Source organism: Penicillium cosmopolitanum (genome assembly GCF_028827165.1).
Source record: "Penicillium cosmopolitanum strain IBT 29677 chromosome Unknown utg000005l:1.0-4006212.0:1.0-4009387.0, whole genome shotgun sequence".
Classification (NCBI taxonomy): Eukaryota; Fungi; Ascomycota; class Eurotiomycetes; order Eurotiales; family Aspergillaceae; genus Penicillium; species Penicillium cosmopolitanum.
Genome location: NW_026622675.1, coordinates 1,240,698 through 1,259,675, shown reverse-complemented (window position 1 = coordinate 1,259,675; position 18,978 = coordinate 1,240,698). Strand labels below are relative to the sequence as shown.

Here is an 18,978-nt window from a genome sequence, read left to right as displayed (position 1 = left end):
TCCCCTCTCCTCTCTTCTTCTCTTGTCTCATCTATTCCCTTTTTGTCACTTTCTCTTTTCTCTTTCCCTTCTCTCCTCCCACATCATCGGATCCCCCCATCCCCACCCCATCTGATCGGATTTATTTTCCTTTATTTTCCTTTCCTTCTCTTCTAGACACCTCGACCATGTCGCCCTGACCACTTACACCAAAAAGAACCCTGAAACATCGCCGCTTCCTCCATTCAAAAAAGGCCCTTGGCCCTTCCATTTCCGTCCCCTCACGTGCCGTCATCTGTGGCGCTATCTTCCCCAATTTCCTCCTGCACTCGCCTTCTCTCTGCGTTTGTCTCGGATCTCCTCCTCTCCCAGTCTGCAACGCGACACTTCCCGGGATCGACCTGCAGGGGAAAACAACTCCATTGTTTGATTGAACCCGTAGGGGTGGGTGACCGACTTCATTCCTTCACGTCGATTGCCTCCCTTATTTTGGCGCCGATTTCTCGGGCTCGCTCCGGCTCGCTCCAGCATCACACCTTCATCGTCACCTTCCCGGAGTCGCCGCTCGTTTCTTCCCTCCTCTCCTGAACACCTGGACATACCACAACTTCCCTCACAACTCGACTCCCCCCCCCGAACGTACTGACCGATCCTGCCGATTCCGTGACCTCCTCGACCAAAGACACCGACTCCCTGATTCGTCAATCCCTCCCCTCCTCTCTTCCTTTCCGATAAATTCTCAAATTACGACTTAAGTGATCTTGGTGACGCGACCGGAGATCGCTAGATCGCCTACTACATTACATGATGGTGGAGTGCGTGGATTGCTCGGGCGTCTATATAGACGACCGGGTTCAGTCGGAAAGATGGGTACGCAGAACCTCTATAGACGCTGCAACGGTTTCCTCAGTGGGCTCGCTCACGCGACCCGAAGAACCCGAGGCTCTTCAGGCCGACTTGGGCCAGCTCCTCGAAGTCTGTAAAAAGAGTAAGTTATGACCGACCGGTAGAGAATTTTACCTTGGCAACGCTAACTGGGAATCATTTAGTCTATTTATGCAGTAGCCGAGCCTCCTTTGCCAGTAAGCTCTCCGAGCTGAGCGACCGTTCGGGGAGCGAGTGCGCTCCAATATTCGCCTTCTTTGGCATCGATTTTGGCAACGACGAAACGAATCTGGCTCGCCGAAAAGCTAGCCGAGCCTCTTGGGGCGACAGTGTACCGCCATCTCCCGGAGCCATTCAACGCACATTTACCTTTTCCTCACAATCAGACGAAGCACCCGCTCTGTCACTTCTGACAGGTGTATCGTCCGATATCCAAGTTCAGGATGGTCCGAACTTGGTCGTTCCAATCGCCATTCTTCGCGAAACCGGCTCTAGTGCGACCGATTCCACGAACGAACCACCAAATAACCTCACCCTGGAACACAAGCAGATTGCACGGTGCCTCGATGCCGGCGCTTTCGACGTCCTGACAACCCCGCTGGACCGCGGCCGACTACAGGGGCTTTTGGTCCACGCATACCGTGCTCATCGATCTGCGCAGAAAGAAATGTCTCGATTTCTCGCCCGCAAAAAGTTGCGCAAACTTTCGTGGGTGGGCGTGAATGACGAGCAGCCCTATGCATACTTGAGAGAAGCAATGGTGTCGAAACTCATGAAAGGCATCTGCAACCCAGAGGAGGAGATTGTCGACGAATTTCAAGAACACGAATTGAATATCAACCCGGATCGTCATTCTTTTATAAGGGAGCGGGTGGGAAGCTGGAAATTTTCGGCTCATGAGTTTTCTGAAGACGAGCTGGTTTATGCTGCTTGCCAAATGCTCCAGCATGCTTTCACTCTGCCCGGTCTGGAACAATGGCAGCTTACATCGGGTGAACTACAAACCTTCCTACTTGCCTGTCGCGCCGCTTACAATTCCTTCGTCTTGTATCACAACTTTCGTCACGCCATTGATGTGTTGCAATCTGTATTTTGCTTCCTCCTTCATATCGGTGCCCTGCCTCCCTACGAGCCTATTGGTCAAGCTCCGGTCTCCAAATCTCCTATCGCCTCTCTTCTCTCGCCTTTTGATGCGATGACTCTACTGATTTCCGCGATCGGTCACGATGTTGGTCATCCCGGTGTCAACAACTTCTTCCTTGTGAAGCTTAATGCTCCCCTGGCACAATTATACAATGACAACTCTGTCCTGGAGGCTTTTCACTGTGCCGCTTTCTCCCAGATTCTCCGCCGTCACTGGCCTGTTGCATTCAAAGACAAACAGCTGCGAAAATTACTCATCAGTTCCATCCTGGCCACTGACATGGGTGTTCACCAGAAGTTCATGGAGCGGATGGGACAATTGCAAGAAAAATTCCACGAGAATCACAAGTCGGTCGATGGGTGGAAACCGCAGGATGTCGAATTATACAAGACCCTTCTTTGCGGTCTGTTGATCAAATGTGCCGATATCAGCAATGTGGCTAGACCCTGGATGATTGCAGAGAAATGGACTCAGATCTTACAGGAAGAGTTCGCTAACCAAGGCGAGATGGAAAAGGAGGTTGGCATGGAAACCGCGCTCTTTGGTGGTCCTCCAGAGCTTGGAAATATCTATAAATTGGCCACTAGCCAGATTGGGTTTATGTCTATTTTCGCCCTTCCTCTCTTTGAGGGTATCTCCGATCTCTTGCCTCAGCTACAATTTACGACCGAGCACATTCGTCGCAACCAAGCACAGTGGAAGCAGCATGCCAATGATGAACTCCGGAAGCAGGGCCTGCCGATTGAACACCGGTCAGAAATCACAATCTCGCCACGCTCACAGAGTCCTGCTCCGCCGGTTGATTCTGATGATACCGAGAAGGCGCCCGATGGAGATAGGGAGGGCTCCTTGAACGATCCATTGTCGCCCAATTCCAACATCAGTACGGATTCCGAAAGTGGAGCTTACAATGAAAACAACATCGAGCCAGTTGTGTCACCGGATACCCCCGGCCCTCAAATCGAGATTACAGGAACCCCACTGGTGCCCGAAGTGCAGTCATCCCGGAAGTCTTCCAGCGCTGTGCCGGACCTCTCGTATTTCTCCATCCCCGGGGCCCCCGAATCGGCTCGGGGTTCCGTCGCAACTCAATTACAAACTCCACTCGCCGATTCCAACCGACCCCCGGGGGACCCTGCCGTATTGGCCGCCGTGCTTTATGCAAGCTCGGCTACCAACGGGGGTACCTTCCCGGCGACTACTGAAGAGCCCGTTCCAGAATCTGAGGATGCTTCCGAAAGGCCGAGCAGCTCTCGCCATGCACCTTCGCAGGGGTCTCAGCGACACCATGCACACCACAGTTCATCCGTCCGAACTTCGGCTCCATCAACCTCCAACCGCAACAGCTGCACCCGAACGCAAAGTGTCAGTACATACAGCAACAATATGACACCGATTTCACCTGCGACCAACGCTTCCAGCTTCTTAGCCGTTGATAGCGGTGATGAAAAGCGCATTACGGATGACAGCGCGCCGCAAAGCGAGATCGGTGCTCCGGATGACACTAGCACCCGGCCAAGCACATCATATGCCTCAGTTGGTGGTGATCAAGAGAGTAGTTATAGTCGGGGCCGGGCTCTATTATGGACGTCAGCCACTCGAAGTCGGAGGATGGCAATGGCAATGCCAAAGAGTATACACCCGCTGCCAACGGTACTCGAAGCCCGACCCAGTCGACGACTACTGGAGAGAGCGTCAAGAACGAAAGTCTGCAAGGCGATGATTCTCGCAACGGAGGCTTACGACGCATTCCGAAAAAGCGGAGCCGACTGCGCCTTGCATTTTGGAAACGCCGCAACCACCACCAACAGGAGGTTCACGGCGAGAGTTGAATTCCTTCTTTTCCTTCGTTCTAGTCGGTATCATATCGCTTTTTGCGATTTTGCCGGCTGTGTATTATGCGATCATGGCCTCATGAATGGTGCACTTTGTAATGAGCGTTGAAAATTTTTTCGATGGAGTTGCATTGGGTTTTTTGCCGCGGAGTGGATGGATTCTCTGCTTTTTGGCTTTATATTATACCAGCTAGGCTTTCCCCTCCCTTTCTGAATCTCCTTTGACCTGAACGATGTCGATGAATCCGGTTGGAATGACTATCAAATCTGGGTCTTATCCGAACCACGAAGAAAAAACCCCCTGCCCGATGCCTTTTCTGCCGTGACAGATTGGCCAGGTTCAAGGGTTGTTTATATTATACATTCTCTTTCTTCCTCAATGGGGTTTGCTCCGAGTCGTGCTCGTGCTCGTGCTCCTGCGCTCCCTTGGGTATTATTGCATCGGATGCTTTCTGTCCGCTTTTGTGATGATCATGGTCCTGTCCGACGACATTGTTGTTTTCTTTTCCCGTGTTCTTTTTTTTCTCTCATTTTCTACCTCGCCTTGCAGGCTGCATTTGGGTTGGCTATTTTAGATTTTGGATTAGGGTGGCTGGTGGCGTTGATTCTGACTGTTTTCTACCTTTGCCTTCTGGTCTTATCTTCATGGAAGTGAAGTGATTCGGCGATGTCGAGTCGTTTTTCTTCCCAATATACATATTATGTTTCTTCTCATCTTCAGTTACTACTAAGTACTTGCCAATAGTAGTTCCAAGGCTGGGAGACGTACGATATCTCAACATCTAAAGCCCATGGCCGTGTGGTTACTAGTATGTTTTAGCCAGGCCAAGGCATTTGGTACACGTTACTCTAATCAACCAAGAAATCTTTGAACATGGTCTCGAGGAACTTGGAAGAGCTTGGTAGTACTAGATATGATAAAAATCCCGCAAATCTCCAACAAATGCGATCATAGGTGACAACTACGTGTAAAGATTCATTAAGGCGTGGCTGGCTCTATGCTAAACAATCAAACAACGAGATGAGTCTAAAAGACCGTGACGATTTCATAAAAGCGTACTCTAGCAACGCACAATACGTCTCAAGCAGGATAACGAATGCATCTCACCCTGATAGCATTCACCCTTACTTCGCAGACTGCGTAGCATCCATAACCCTTTGAACCATACTTCCAAAGTCCGACAAAGAGATAGCCTCTTGAGCCCTCTCCCAGCCAAGCTCATACGGAAGCCTCTCGTTTTCTGCATGAATTCAAACGTCAGTCTCGCATCAAACAACAAGCGAGAGAGGAGGAAAGGAAACCCCTAACTGGGCATAACACTGCCTCGAACATACCGAAAAGAAACTCAACCCAGGATTTCCTAGCAATGCCAGTTGTCTTATTTCCAAGTACGAGGAGATACGCAGCCGATTCGCCGAAACTGTTGCCTTTGCCCGTATCGTCTAGTTTAAATTCGGGGTTTGTTCGATTCGACGTGTTGACTCGGGCCTGGCGGGCTCTGGCTGCGGATTGCGGGTCGATATTGGCATTTGGCCAGTAGGAGCGTGTTTCGTTGAAGAGGGTTTGGTTGAAGCTGTGATCGTCTCCGAAGTAAAAGTCTCCGCGACTGTGGTAGATGAAAGAGGATTGTGAGCACCAGTTCAATAATGATCAAGGTCCGAATCACCGGTCCATGCCAGTGGGTAATCCATTCCAACTTGTACTACGTTGTATATTTGGGCTCAGCTTACCTCAAGCTACCATCATGTTCGAGGATATTGTGTCGACTGAGATTTGCTAATGAGAAGGTCGTAGCATTCAGGTTCGTAGTCAAGGCGTTTTTAAAAAGAGTCCGAGAAAAGAACTTTTCGAAGTTCAGGGCTGTCCCGAATGCGTGGATAATGGTCTCTTCCCCGATGTCTTTACCGTTGTGTGGGAGGTAGCCATGGTTCGCCAGGGCATTAAGCATAGGGCAGGGAGCTCGGTCTATGTAATTGGAATTAGAAATGATTTGGACAAACATTTCTCAAGCAATACACGTACCGTCATCGGGACCAGCAGGTCTCCAGTCTGTCAGTGGATGGTTGGGAGGACAGGCAATAGAGCCGGCCGCAGCTAGAGTAGCCACGGCGAATGCAAGTAAGACTTGGAGTTTCATGCTGATTGAACTTTATCTCGGAGACATGAAAACTGTGAAGAGCCCAGATACGAACAAGCTCAGACCGATATGTAGTAGGTAGTTGTATTCGACGATAATACTAAGTATGAGGAGGAAGGTGACTACATTCAATTCGTTACAAACCAAGCAAACTGTCTATGTAGGTGCATACTACTATATCCGGGTAGTTACGCGGGCACGAGGAACCACTGGGAACCAGGCAAATTGTCATCAAAGAAAAGAAGCTTCAAAGAAAATTGGGTTCTCAAGCCACCTCAACTGCAGCTTGGGGTGCAGCGCGCAGGCAAAATAAGCTTGGGCCAAGAACGTGGCTTCAATGGTTCAAATTTTAGAAAAGCATAATGTTCATCGATTTCTCAAGTTTGCGTCTATAGAAAAGGCGGGCGTGAGGATAACCTGCTACTATGTACAGTGTGAAGCGCAAAAGGGTCGATGGATGGACTTCAAGTTGGGTAAATCAAATGCAGTCCTCGCATTCCTTCTTTTCCGTTAGGCGTTCGTCGTCCTGATTGGTTTCTTGCTGTCCAGCTTTCTTCTCTTCTGCTTGCTTCTTCAGGGCTCTGTCTGTGTGTCCTAGATCACGGTTTGGGGCGATGACATTGCGAACGAGAGATTTGAGAGCTTTCACCTCTGAGATATTTGTCAGCTTCTTTTCAAATGCACAAACTGATATATATTCAAGTTGCAAAGTTCCGTAGAAAAGAAAAGAAAAAGCAATTAGGTGGGTTAGATCAGACATACCAGGGAAGCCTCCATCTCGCTTGCGATCCCAGAGAATGCTCTCTTCGGTTGACGCCTCTCCCAAGGCTGTTTGTTGACCGGCACTCCAGATGGTTACTGTGAAGACTCCTCCTGTCATAGGAACGAGAGCGACTTCACCGAGGTCTGTGCCGAAAGTTGAGAGGAGTTCTTGCGCGAACTATAAATGTTCAAGAAGTTGAGATTAGTGATTTGTGAATGTCAGGAAATATATTTTCAAGGTAGGTAGGTATATAGTATGGTGAGTACTACAAGTAGTAACTAGTAGTAAACACACATATATATCGATAGATTTTTTCGATCCCAAGATTCGAGATGATTTCACAAAAAACCGACTTCCAAAGGAAATGAGTAGATGACAAAATACGGAATGGACCTACATATGCAGCCCGTAACATCCACTTGCACTGCGTGCAGAACTTGATTGAAATGCGTGGCAGCTGCACCCGCTCCAGAGCCGTCGTGTTGGCCTCAGAACCAGGACCCGGTGTTTCGGATTGTGGCGCCGAGCCGGGAGTAAGCCTGGCTTCAATTGGTGGAGTTGATTCGGTCATGACGACTCAATGTCGAGACGGGGAGAGGGGGGGGGGGGGAGGTATACTGCGATTCCGATGTCAGCGACTCGTGGTGCCCGGGGAGTCTTCTTTTTGCAGGGACCCGAGAATGCGCTGTTCGAAAGGGTAGGACGGCACCTCGTGGCTGCAGAGTGATTTGGAATTATGGGACACGGTCAGGTTGGATAGGGGAGTTGGGAGGGAAATTTGATGTCGGTGGTGGGATGAGATGATGTGATGTCAGCGGTCTGATTCGGCCGGTTCGTCCAACTCGCTGCAGGTTCCCGAGAGTGGGACTGAACGCAAGTTCCGCAAGGGAGAACCGGAGGCTGCGAGTTGTTTACGAGGCTTACATGGGAGAATACTGTACATCAAAATGGGCAAATGGAGGAGGTTATTAGAATCGATAATTCTTATTTGGTCATGGATGCAAATCGAATCTATGATACACGAATGGCAACCCGATCTCCCTAGCAGTGTGCATGGGAGGCTTTTGGAGAACCCTGGAGAACAAAGGAAATGGCTTCAAAACACAGTGACGACAAAAGGGGGAATGGTGCTTAGAGAAGTGGAATAAGAGAAGAAGTGGAAGAAGGGTGAGAAAGAGAAGAGTGAAAAAAAACTGTTGTAAAAGAGACAGGGCCACGGGGGACAGGCGCATCGTCAAGTGCTTTAAAAAAGCCTGGCGCCCCCGAGCCATCCGAGACCAAGGGGATATTAGAAACCCGCATGATTCTGAGGCATTGAAGAAGTTCGTGCGGTTCCACGTCTCGCTGTCCGCGCCCGGCAGGTTGAGCGATCGTGGTTCTTGTTCGGGTCGATTGGGGGACGGAGAAAGACGATCAATCAGGATCCGGAATTAAGGTTGAAAGAGAACGAGGCGGAAAGATAAATGAAGAAGGAAATGTCGTGTCGTGGCGATCGAGCTTCTCCCGTCATAGGGCCATTACATGACGGTGCAGCAACCTCCCTGTTGCTGGGGAGCGTAGGGGTCCTCTCGCTTGTCGACCTGAATATCTCAAGTTAGCTCAGTGCGATTGCGCGCGTGCGCCTCATTTTCGAACGGTCGCATACCTGTCCCCATACGGATGGAACCATGAAGTCGCGAGTGTTATTGCAATAGTTGATGAGCCTAGATCAGGAAAGGTCAGTTACGTACATATTTGGGTTGGGGGCGGTGGGAGTCATCGTCATGATCATCAAAGGGGATGTTGATGTGGTGACGACGGGGGTAGGGGAAGATGCGGATAGACGCACGAGAGAGCCGCTTCGGAAACCTTGACACGCGGACGGTCGAGATCCTCCTTCAGACGGGCATTGAGCTCAGTCAAGCGACGGTATTTGAGGTCAGCCACACTCTGCTTCTTGTTCTTGACATCACCACCCGATCGGAGTTCGTAAGCAGGCATCGTGACGGAGAGGGGGTCGTTGGGTCGGGGGGTTGTAGGTCGCGCGGTCGAGAAAGGGGGTCGTGGTCAAGAGGGGAAATATTGTTATTAGATTGGAGGGGGGATAGGGCCAGGTCGTCAATCGAGCCAACAATCGACGCGCAGTTGGATGGGACCGAACAAAGAAAAGGAGAGAATGAGGGTCAAAGGAATGAGGAGGGAGGACGCAGACGTTGGAGGGATTTTCCGAGAGGATGGTGGTTGGTGGTACGGGGGGTCCGTGGGTGCGGTGGATTACATACGCATACGGGGGAACGGAGGGAACTCAGGAGGGGGGTGAGAGTGGGAGTAGCCTCAATAGTGCGACAATAGTGGCTCCTCTGTACCATATACTAGGGCTGACGAGTTTCACGTGTGAAATTGACTATAGATCAGTAGAGGAGTATTTGTTGTTTAGATATTCGCAGTGGAATGAATTGAAAAGAATACAGTCCATCAGAGTACAGAGTACACACATTACTCCTATAGGTACTGTTAGGTACAGGCACTATTTACTGATGTATCAACTTAGAACTGTAGACTGTAGACTGTAGATGCAATGACCAGTCCACTGCAACTTACCGTAATCTATGTAATCCCAATACACCACCTGTATCACCCCGTGTTGATCATCCGCCTGAATAACCTGGCAGAAAACACACGTGACTGCCCCATCGCTTAGCCCGAAGTGGGAACTCGGGCAATTTTCGCTGGCTCACGCACAACAGGCTCATCTTCCCCTCCAGGCCTAGGGACTTCGCGTGGCAGCCATATCAACTTCGGTCTACGACCACTGCCAGTGCACGAAACGCCTGCACTTTCTCCTTGCGATTTCGCCTTTTTACCCCCGAAAAAAAATTCATCCATCTCCCGAAGGAGTGGATTATCCATCATGCCGCCTCCACCGCATATCAAGCCTGAGAATGTCCTCAAGGTTCGTCCCGACTGTCTCCATCGCATCTCGACTCGCCTGTTCGATCCTCGATCCTCAATACTAACCTCATGTCTTATATAACAGAGGGCCCAGGAACTCATCGCCGTCGGTCAGGCCCCCGCCGCCCTGACCGTCCTCCACGAACATGTCACCTCAAAGCGGACCCGCAGCAGCCCGATTGCTTCCCTCGAGCCGGTTATGCTCCTCTTCGTTGAGCTGTGTGTCGACCTGCGCAAGGGCAAGGCTGCTAAGGATGGCCTGTATCAATACAAGAACATCGCCCAGAACACCAACGTCGGCACCATCGAGGTCGTCCTGAAGAAGTTTATCGAACTCGCCGAGCAGAAGGTCACCGAGGCCCAGACCAAGGCCGATGAGATTCAGTCTTCCCTCGAATCCGCCGCCCCTTCCTCCAACGTCGATGATCTGGAGGCTATCGAGACCCCCGAGACTATCCTCCTCGCTACCGTCTCAGGCGAGCAGTCTCGTGACCGTACCGACCGCGCCGTCGTCACCCCTTGGCTCAAGTTCCTGTGGGAGACCTACCGTACCGTCCTCGAGATCCTGAAGAACAATGCCCGTCTCGAGATTATGTACCAGTCGACCGCTCTGCAGGCCTTCCAGTTCTGCCTCAAGTACACCCGCAAGACCGAGTTCCGCCGTCTCTGCGAGCTGCTCCGTAACCACGTCCAAAATGCCGCCAAGTACTCCGCCCAGATGCACGCCATCAACCTCAGCGATGCCGATACCCTGCAACGCCACTTGGATACCCGTTTCCAGCAGTTGAATGTCGCCGTCGAGCTGGAGCTGTGGCAGGAGGCCTTCCGCAGCATTGAGGACATCCACACCCTGCTGAACCTGAGCAAGCGCCCTGCCAAGAACGTCATGATGGCCAACTACTACGAGAAGCTCGCCCGTATCTTCCTCGTCAGCGAGAACTACCTTTTCCACGCTGCGGCCTGGAACCGCTACTACAACCTCCTCCGTCTCTCCACTGTGGCCTTGGCTACTGGCCAGAGCACCAAGAAGGAGAACCCCTCCGTCAACGAGGCCGATATGACCAAGGCCGCTTCCTTCGTCCTTCTCTCCGCTCTTTCCATCCCCGTCATCAGCACCACTCGCTCGCGTGGCGCTCTTGTTGACGTTGATGAGGCCCGCAAGAACAAGAACACCCGCCTCACCAACCTGCTGGGTATGGCTCAGCCCCCCTCCCGCTCCGTGCTCTTCCGTGATGCTCTGAACAAGGGTCTCCTGAAGCGTGTCCGCCCCGAGATCCGGGATCTGTACAACATCCTTGAGGTCGACTTCCACCCCCTGTCCATCTGCAAGAAGATCACCCCTATCCTGAAGCAGATTGGTGCCGACCCCGAGATGGAGAAGTACGTCATTCCTCTGCAGCAGGTCATTCTTACTCGCCTGTTCCAGCAGCTCTCCCAGGTCTACGAGTCCGTTGAGCTCAAGTTCGTTTACGAGCTTGCCCAGTTCCCCGATCCTTTCCAGATTACCCCCGCCATGATTGAGAAGTTCATCATGAACGGTTGCAAGAAGGGTGACCTCGCCATCCGTGTGGACCACATTTCCGGTGTCCTCACCTTCGATTCGGACGTCTTCTCTTCATCTAAGGCTATGCACGCCGGCAGCTCCGCTGGCTCTGCCGAGAGCGAGTTTGGCTCCGTCCAGCGTCTCCAGCACACCCCGGCCGAGATCGCTCGCTTCCAGCTCTCCCGCCTGGCTAAGACCCTTCACGTCACCTGCATGTACGTTGATCCCTCTTACAACGAGGCTCGTGCCGAGGCCAAGCAGATTGCCCAGGCCCGCGCCCTGGCTGGTGCCGCCCAGGAACATGAAGAGACTCTTGCTCGTCGTGTTGTCATCGACAAGAAGAAGGAGGCTGCCACCGACGCCCTACAGAAGAAGCAGCGTGAGGAGGAGAACCGCAAGCGTATCCGTACCCAGCAATTGCAGGAGGCTGAGAAGCTGCGCCTGGCCAACGAGCAGAAGGACCGCGAGGCCAAGCGCATCAAGGACGAACAGGAGCGTATCCGCCAAGAGGAGCTCAAGAAGCAACTCGAGGAGCTCAAGACTGGTGTCAAGGGTATCGATATCAGCGAGTTCGATATGGACGAGCTCGATGCCAACCGTCTGCGTGCCATCAAGCTGGCTCAGCTCGAGAAGGAGAAGAACGAGCTCAACGACCGCGTCCGTACTACTGCCAAGCGTATTGATCACTTGGAGCGTGCCTTCCGCCGTGAGGAGCTCAAGCACATCCCCACCGACTACGAAAACCAGAAGAAGCACGATCTGGCCCTCTACGAGGAGCAGACCCAGGAGACTCTCAAGGAGGCCAAGCAGAAGCACGCCGAGGCCGTTGCCCTCAAGCACCGTCTGGGACGTCTCGTTCCCCAGTTCAGCAGCTTCCGCAAGGATCTATCCGAGAAGCGTCACGAGGAGTTCGAGAAGCGCCGCAAGGTCGCCGAGCGCGAGTTTGAGGCCAAGAAGAAGCAGCGCGTCAAGGAGGTCCAGGACCGCCGCCGTCGCGAGAAGCAGGAGCGCGAGGAGGAGGAGCAGCGTCGTGCGGAGGAGGAGGAGCGTGCCCAGCGCGAGGAAGAGGAGCGTACTGCCCGCGAGGAGGAGCGCCGTCGTGTTTTGATCGAGGAGAAGGCCAAGCGCGACGAGGAGAGATCGTTAGTCTTCCACTATCCTGTTCACTCCCTCATTATATCTGTATACTGACTTTTATCTTCACAACAGCAAAATGGACGAGATGGCCACCCGCCAGGCTCAACGCGAACAAGAAGCCGAGGAACGCCGTGCCGCCCGCAAGGCCGGTGCCCCCGAGCCCGAACGCAGCAGCGGTGCTCCCCGACTCAATCTGGCCCGCCCTGGTGGCGGTGCTGGTGGTGGCTGGAGAGACCGTCTTGCCACCCGGGAGACCTCTGGGGATGCCCCAGCCCCCGCTGCCGATCCTGCCCGGGAAGAGGCTCCTCGTCGTGGTGGATATCTTCCTCCTCACCTGCGCAATGCTGGTGGTGGCTCTGGCTCCGCCCCACCTCCCCGTGACAGCGGAGCTTCTGGAGACCGCTGGGCTCGCCGTGAGCCTGCTCCTCGTGAGCCTGCTCGTGAGCCCACTCGTGAGCCTGCTCCCCGCGCGCCCGCGCCCTCTGCCCCTGCTGAGGAGAAGCCCAGCAGCGGAGGTGGTGGCAAGTGGGTGCCGCGCTGGAAGCAGCAGCAAAGCTAAATGTGTGCATGAGTGGATTCGTATATTCTCTTCTTTTTATCTCTAGGGAGCGAACCAAAAAGTGACTCGGATACCTTCCTTTTCTTCCTATCTGGCGCATGTTATCATGACCTCTCTGCAATGACCCTGTATCATCGGCTTCCTAATGGGTGCCCTGTGGTCCGTCGTTTTCTCTTTGCGTGTTCATGTCTTTTTCTAATTTCCTTGTTTCCTCTTCGGTTGGGTTATTTTGCCAGCCGTGATGCCAATATCATGCACTACTCATTGCTTTGGATTCCGGATTTTGCCGGGGTTCAGTGAATAGGATCATCTCTCTAGACTCATTTCAAGTTGGACCGAACTTCATTTCTATAGTGCTCTCGTAGTACCTTCGTCAAGGCGATATGGTATCCCAATTGTGACCACCTCTGGTACGCTGGTACTAGTTGGGGCGATGCATGCAAGTTTTTTAACTCTGCTCTGCGAACTTCAAATACCCAAAAATTCCGACTGCCTGATACTAGTAGTACTGAAGGCTTTCAAAAATCAGTCAAGGTGACAACTTCAAATTCGGATACTATCATGATGTCGTTGAAAGAGGAATAGCTACAGACTGAATCCACCACTCACTGCTAGTTTATATGCGCTTGTATTTAATTGAAGTTTTTCATCCGACGATATTACACTATTCCATTCTTTGATATCTACATTTGACTCTCCACATAATTCCCGGCCGCTGCCAGAGTCGCATAATACAACGAATTCTCTGCGCAGATAACCATTCTCCCCTTCCCAGCGAAATTGAAGTTTGCCGAAGTCGTTCCAACGAAGATCTTGCCAATCAGCTTGCCAGATGGGTTCCAAACCTGGATTCCATCACCACATCCAGCGTAGACATTACCCCAAGAATCGCAGTGAACACCTATGAAACCAGAAGAATTGTGGTTAGAAAAGAGGGAACCATCAAGACGGGTAAGACGGGCGTTCGCAATGCTTACCATCCGGAAGACCAGGGCTGGCGAAGGCAAAAGTCTTGCGATTCTCGAGCGTGCCATCATCAGTTACATCAAATCGATAACTGTGGGTTCTCTCGGTTAGACATTGACGTCTCAAAAGTGATATATGGAAAGGGGCATACATTGAAGAGGGCTCTGTTAGATTGTTGCCGTAGAAAGAATAACCGACTCCTGTATCGGTGACATATGCATATTTTCCGTCCGGAGAGAATGTAAACCCTTTTGAGATGTTAGATTATTGTAAAAAGGTGCGTCATGGCTTAAATTGGCAAATTCATACCATTTGGATGCGTAAAGCCATCGGCAGCGATTCTGACGGCGCCTGTGTCCGGGTTGAACCGGTAAACCTGGTTTTGGAGACCAGGGGAAGGGCGGAAGTCTTGATAATAGCCATACGGAACATCGGTGAAGTAGACCTCCGTATTATTTGGGTGAATGGCCACATCATTTAGCGAGTTGAACTGTCGACCGAAGAAGTTGTTCAGAAGGACTGTGGTTTTGTGTCAGCGAGTTCACCCCCGACAGAAGCCTTAGTGCAATGCGCTTGTATGGGGACTAGCTTCACATTCTAGGCTCTAGGCTATAGGCCCTAGGCCCTAGGATTAAGGCTCACGGGATACATACTTTCAGTGTCATATGGTTCCTTCGGGTTCATGACATACAAAGCAGGAGCCGTGTCGTTACCCTGGCCCTCGCCTGCGAAGATCAACTTCCCACGATAGTTATTACCTCCTGAATTTGGTTTCATACGTTAGCCAATCTTCTTAATGACCGCCAAACCGGCAAGCTTTTCAAATAGATATGGACTCACCATTTGGATTCATAACCTTGGGCATCTCAGGAGAGGTGACATTGTGAACAGTCACCAGGCCCACGGCATCCGTTTTGTTGGCCACAGCCGCAGCTTTAGCTAGTGATATCTTTTCAATAATGGAAGACTTTTTGAGACCAGTGCCAGCCTCAGGAGGACCCGCATTTTGAGCGAAAAAGACCTCGTCTGTCCCCTTCGACCTTTTACGTCATATTCCATTAACAAGAGTCTTCGTTATAGCATGGGTTCAAGGTCACATACCACACGACTGCTTCGTGGAACAGAGGGTCCACCGCAGAATAAGCAATACGGGTCAAAGTCGGAGTGCTTCCGATGATCTTCAAGAACTCTTCATCGTAAACATGAAATGGTTGACTTGTAAGGCTCTTCTCGGTCATGCCCGGAGGAACAAATATCTTTTACCCCAGAAATAAAGTTAGCAATGGCAAGGGTGCAATGGGATATCCGAAGTCCTGCTGGAATAACACTCACATTCGTATCGTTGAACTCAGCAGGGGGACGGGTATTATTCAAGACATTGAATTTGCGCTGGTCAATGAGTTGGGCTTGGGCAGGAAGCTTGCCCGATGCCGACAAGGCTGGGCTAGCAAAGAGACACCCTCCCAGTAATAACCAACGAGATATTGAAGGCATGATGGATAAAAAAGAGTCCTAGGCTCAACGATGGATGCCGATCAAAAAGCAGGGCTGAATCCTACATTTATATACCTGGATCATAGAGTATGGCTCGACCCATAATTGGTCGAGGGCGGGCCCGGGGGGGAATTTCCCATCTCAGCGTCATTTTCATTTTGCGGGTGGCTGCCGTGCGGGGATTTTGATCAACTCCACCATAGTCATACATAGTAGGCCAATCCTCCGAGTCTGGGGAGCGCTGATCCCTGGATTTCCGGAGTTCTGATCGCAGTTATTCCGGCATTGACCTCGGATATTGACTTCGTCCCTCAATTATCTCGGAATACCACCGAGTAGGATGTTCTCACGCTATCCAACTGGGCACCTCCCACGTTGCCTCCCGCCTCCCCCGCACTTGTTGGGCTGCAGAAACAGGAACAGGCGTGGGGGGATTCGCGGTAGACAAAACCTTCATGGAGAACAATTTATCCTAGAATACAAGGTTGCAGTATTGAAGTATCAATTGAGTGGTATCATGTTTGAGGCTATATGCACATATCTAAGTTCCAGCATTGGAAATATTAACAAAACCACCAGGATGAGATCGTTCAGTTTGGGGGCAAAATCACATAAGAGAAGAGAAGGGAAGAGACAACAGGTGGATATCTGACAAGGGGGCAGGGCTGGGTGAAGGGGGGGCTATGAAATAAAAACCCACGGATGAAAAGAAAAAGCTCATAACAATCTAGTTGAATAAAAAAGGGGACAAATTGAAAAGAAAGGGAGCGTCATTAGATCTTTAAGCTGCTGCCACTTCGGCACCAGCTCCAAAAAGCTTCTCACGCCATTCGCCACATACGGCCTCAAAGCCGCTGACGACATCTCTGCACTCTTGACTGGCCTCACGGTCCTTCAACCGGCGATCCCACTCGCCAACTTCGATCCACCGCGAACCTTCTTCGCGGCTTTCTTCTTCGCGTCGCAGATCGGCCACGAGCTCTCGAGCAGACCGCAGTCGCCGGGACGCGGTGGCAGTTAATTGACGAGATTCATATAGTGTGTCACTCAGACCACGGAGAGAGTGGGTGATATCAGAGGTTTGGGAGATCAGAGCTTGCAAGGAAACAAGTGGATTGAAGGAGGAAGTTGTTAGAGGAGTCGATGGTCGAGAGTCTCGACGGGACTGTGATTGTTCAGGGAGTGGATATGGGAGGTTTGGCAACAGGCCTTCGTCGATGAGGGGCATGAGAGAGTCGATAGCGTCCTCGGATAGGAGCGGGAAAGGGGAGAAGAGGAGCGGATGGATGAGAGATTGTAGTGTGCGGGTTTGATGTGTGAGATGCGAAGTTATAGATGTGTGAGCGGTGATAAGGCTATATCAAGAGATTAGTTAGAATCGCGGGCTGGGAGAATATAACCAGTGGCTAGACAACGTACCGCATGGCGCTGTTTTCAATTCCGCTCTGTCCACCCAGATCTCGCAGCTCCTGAATTGTCCGCTGAATAACATGATCACTCTCACTGCCATTGTTCTCGATACCCCTCCGAGCGAGGCTTTCGATATCTGCCATTTGACTTTCTAATGCGGGTGAAATATCGGTCGCTTCTTCAAGGTCCGAGTCGTTCCCATAGTCGGAACCGTCGTAATGAGATTCCGCACGACGGTGTCGAAGTTGATTTGGTCGGAGTCTGTTCCTGAGACGCAGGCGAATCGGCCGATGGTGACTGGGTGCGCATATCGCGTACAGATTGCATGTATGCATCTTCACCATCACTGTGATCCATTGGTTGGGACTCCGCGGCACCTGTCTCCTGCCCTGACGCATAGCCATAGCCCTCGTCCTCTTGTTCCCAGGCATCTGCCAATTCATCGGCAAGATTTCCTAGGCCGCCACCACCTGCATCAGCGGAGAAGTCGACCGATTCACGTTGAGACCCAGCCATAGTATGAAGGTTTTGGCGCGGAGTGACCGGAGATGGTGGTGCGGAAAGCCGCGGGGTTTGAGGTTCAAGAGGACTCTGGGGAGCAAATCCATTGACTCCTGTTCCTGGTGAAATTGGCGATTCGTCTATCATTGAGGGGTTGCGGTGAGCGAGTTTCAGGGGAGACGGAGGGAGGGGCATTGCGACGAGAGGCGTGGGATTCGGTGAGCCCTCTGAATAAAAAGAAGGATATCGGGAGTTGAATTCGAAAGATAGCGAGTGAGGAAGAGAGAAAAAAAAATCAAAGAAAGAAAGGAGAGCAAGAAACCATCAACACCTAGTGCTGGGGTGTAGGAGATAGACAATTGTGGACTGCGTTAGGGCGTGTTGGTCTCGGTGAAGTCTCAACGTCTGCCGTTGCATTGCCTACACAGCAGACAAGTATGGCAGGCTGAAGAATTCGAAGGACCAGTGAATTCCAAGAATACAAAGGAGACACACCCGCAGAAAGTGTCACCGAAAGCAAGTTGTACATCCAAGCATAACGATGTTTCAATGCCGCCACCGCCTTGCGGGCACTCGGCAGAAAAAGACATCACCGGCCGGTCAACCCCACATTCTTCAAGCCCTCAAGCCTCAAAGCAGCCCACGATGAGTTCCATAACGCGCATGTCCCCGCTGGACTTGCTGTCGATGAACCGGACAAATCTAGATCCATTAACAGAGAACTATGATTTGGGGTTCTACCCTGAATTACCTCACCCGATGGCCATCGCTCTTCAGCGTGATTAAGGATCGCGAAGCTGGCGTGGTGGGATACAGTAAGCTCCCCTTACTGTCCAAAATGCACTGGCATTGGAATCTAACCACTTGACAGTTATGGGAAAGCTTGAGGAACAACACCCCTCAATGCGCGCCTCCGAGCACTACACCCCATGGCACGGACACATCACAGTCTTGACCGTCGCACCTGACTGGCGCCGATTGGGGTTTGCCAGCCGTTTAACAGAGCAGCTGGAGCATGGTTCCGATATCAACGACTCCTGGTTTGTTGATCTATATGTGCGGGCGGGTAACAAGGTTGCGATAGATATGTACAAAGGAATGGGGTGAGTTGCTCTCCAGAAAGAGAATGATCGAGTTTTAGACTTGCTTTTTGATCGGTTGATCTCAATGCTAACGCGGACTTCTAGATACTCGGTATTCCGGCGAGTGGTCAATTATTACAGCGATGATCCAACGGGGATGTCCGAATCGGGAGAAGACGCATTCGACATGCGGAAACCTTGCAGTCGAGATAAGAAGTTGGAGCATGTGCGGGACAAGGGTGAGGACTTCTTAGTGAACCCTGAGGATGTCTCATAGGGTTGAATATAATTCAGATCTAAACGAAATATGGGGTTGAATATTGAGGTATACAGTTAGAGGACCTTTTTTCATTGCATAGGACTGTACCTAGCAGCCCGAGGCGTTTCGGGATTACACAGTACTACTACAGGATACACTTACCTACCCAAAGATAGAGACATGACAGATATGATTATTTATTAAATGCTAGTGCCTTAGCTACGCCGGAACAGAGAGTTTGATCCAGCTGCGCTACTTGGTAGATAAGCTAGATACCCAGAAGGCCCCATCGAGCCGAAGTACCGGACAAGTTCAAATTCGCAAGTATCTCAGGCACATGATGCTTTTATGG

General features: G+C 51.4%; 8 protein-coding genes across 8 annotated transcripts; 3 read left to right on the top strand and 5 right to left on the bottom strand.

Moving 5' to 3' along the window:
• Nucleotides 1–786: 786 nt before the first annotated feature.
• On the top strand, nt 787–3,840 carry pdeB (3',5'-cyclic-nucleotide phosphodiesterase PDE2; the record flags this gene model as incomplete). The annotated part of the gene is made up of 3 exons (XM_056628157.1): nt 787–967; nt 1,029–3,544; nt 3,574–3,840. 3 exons carry the CDS (start codon nt 787–789, stop codon nt 3,838–3,840), a joined length of 2,964 nt encoding a protein of 987 aa, XP_056490891.1.
• A 1,128-nt stretch (nt 3,841–4,968) lies between these two features.
• N7509_003519 (peroxidase family protein) lies at nt 4,969–5,981 on the bottom strand (the record flags this gene model as incomplete). The annotated part of the gene is made up of 4 exons (XM_056628156.1): nt 4,969–5,084; nt 5,179–5,450; nt 5,575–5,809; nt 5,867–5,981. 4 exons carry the CDS (start codon nt 5,979–5,981, stop codon nt 4,969–4,971), a joined length of 738 nt encoding a protein of 245 aa, XP_056490890.1.
• A 478-nt stretch (nt 5,982–6,459) lies between these two features.
• N7509_003518 (Rdx family protein) lies at nt 6,460–7,315 on the bottom strand (the record flags this gene model as incomplete). Its single annotated transcript, XM_056628155.1, has 3 exons — nt 6,460–6,632; nt 6,744–6,921; nt 7,142–7,315. 3 exons carry the CDS (start codon nt 7,313–7,315, stop codon nt 6,460–6,462), a joined length of 525 nt encoding a protein of 174 aa, XP_056490889.1.
• Nucleotides 7,316–8,261: 946 nt separating this feature from the next.
• N7509_003517 (guanine nucleotide-binding protein subunit gamma) lies at nt 8,262–8,724 on the bottom strand (the record flags this gene model as incomplete). Its single annotated transcript, XM_056628154.1, has 3 exons — nt 8,262–8,324; nt 8,390–8,447; nt 8,573–8,724. The coding sequence occupies 3 exons, from the start codon at nt 8,722–8,724 to the stop codon at nt 8,262–8,264; spliced, it is 273 nt and encodes a 90-aa protein (XP_056490888.1).
• Nucleotides 8,725–9,634: 910 nt separating this feature from the next.
• tif32 (putative eukaryotic translation initiation factor 3 subunit EifCa) lies at nt 9,635–12,914 on the top strand (the record flags this gene model as incomplete). Its single annotated transcript, XM_056628153.1, has 3 exons — nt 9,635–9,676; nt 9,761–12,360; nt 12,428–12,914. The coding sequence occupies 3 exons, from the start codon at nt 9,635–9,637 to the stop codon at nt 12,912–12,914; spliced, it is 3,129 nt and encodes a 1,042-aa protein (XP_056490887.1).
• A 683-nt stretch (nt 12,915–13,597) lies between these two features.
• N7509_003515 (SMP-30/gluconolactonase/LRE family protein) lies at nt 13,598–15,374 on the bottom strand (the record flags this gene model as incomplete). Its single annotated transcript, XM_056628152.1, has 8 exons — nt 13,598–13,815; nt 13,892–13,971; nt 14,032–14,128; nt 14,190–14,399; nt 14,534–14,641; nt 14,721–14,920; nt 14,982–15,136; nt 15,213–15,374. The coding sequence occupies 8 exons, from the start codon at nt 15,372–15,374 to the stop codon at nt 13,598–13,600; spliced, it is 1,230 nt and encodes a 409-aa protein (XP_056490886.1).
• A 781-nt stretch (nt 15,375–16,155) lies between these two features.
• Nucleotides 16,156–17,480, bottom strand: N7509_003514 (uncharacterized protein; the record flags this gene model as incomplete). The annotated part of the gene is made up of 3 exons (XM_056628151.1): nt 16,156–16,729; nt 16,794–16,931; nt 16,996–17,480. 3 exons carry the CDS (start codon nt 17,478–17,480, stop codon nt 16,156–16,158), a joined length of 1,197 nt encoding a protein of 398 aa, XP_056490885.1.
• Nucleotides 17,481–18,009: 529 nt separating this feature from the next.
• N7509_003513 (peptide alpha-N-acetyltransferase complex B subunit NAT3) lies at nt 18,010–18,644 on the top strand (the record flags this gene model as incomplete). Its single annotated transcript, XM_056628150.1, has 3 exons — nt 18,010–18,100; nt 18,157–18,388; nt 18,473–18,644. 3 exons carry the CDS (start codon nt 18,010–18,012, stop codon nt 18,642–18,644), a joined length of 495 nt encoding a protein of 164 aa, XP_056490884.1.
• Between the last annotated feature and the right edge of the window lie 334 nt (nt 18,645–18,978).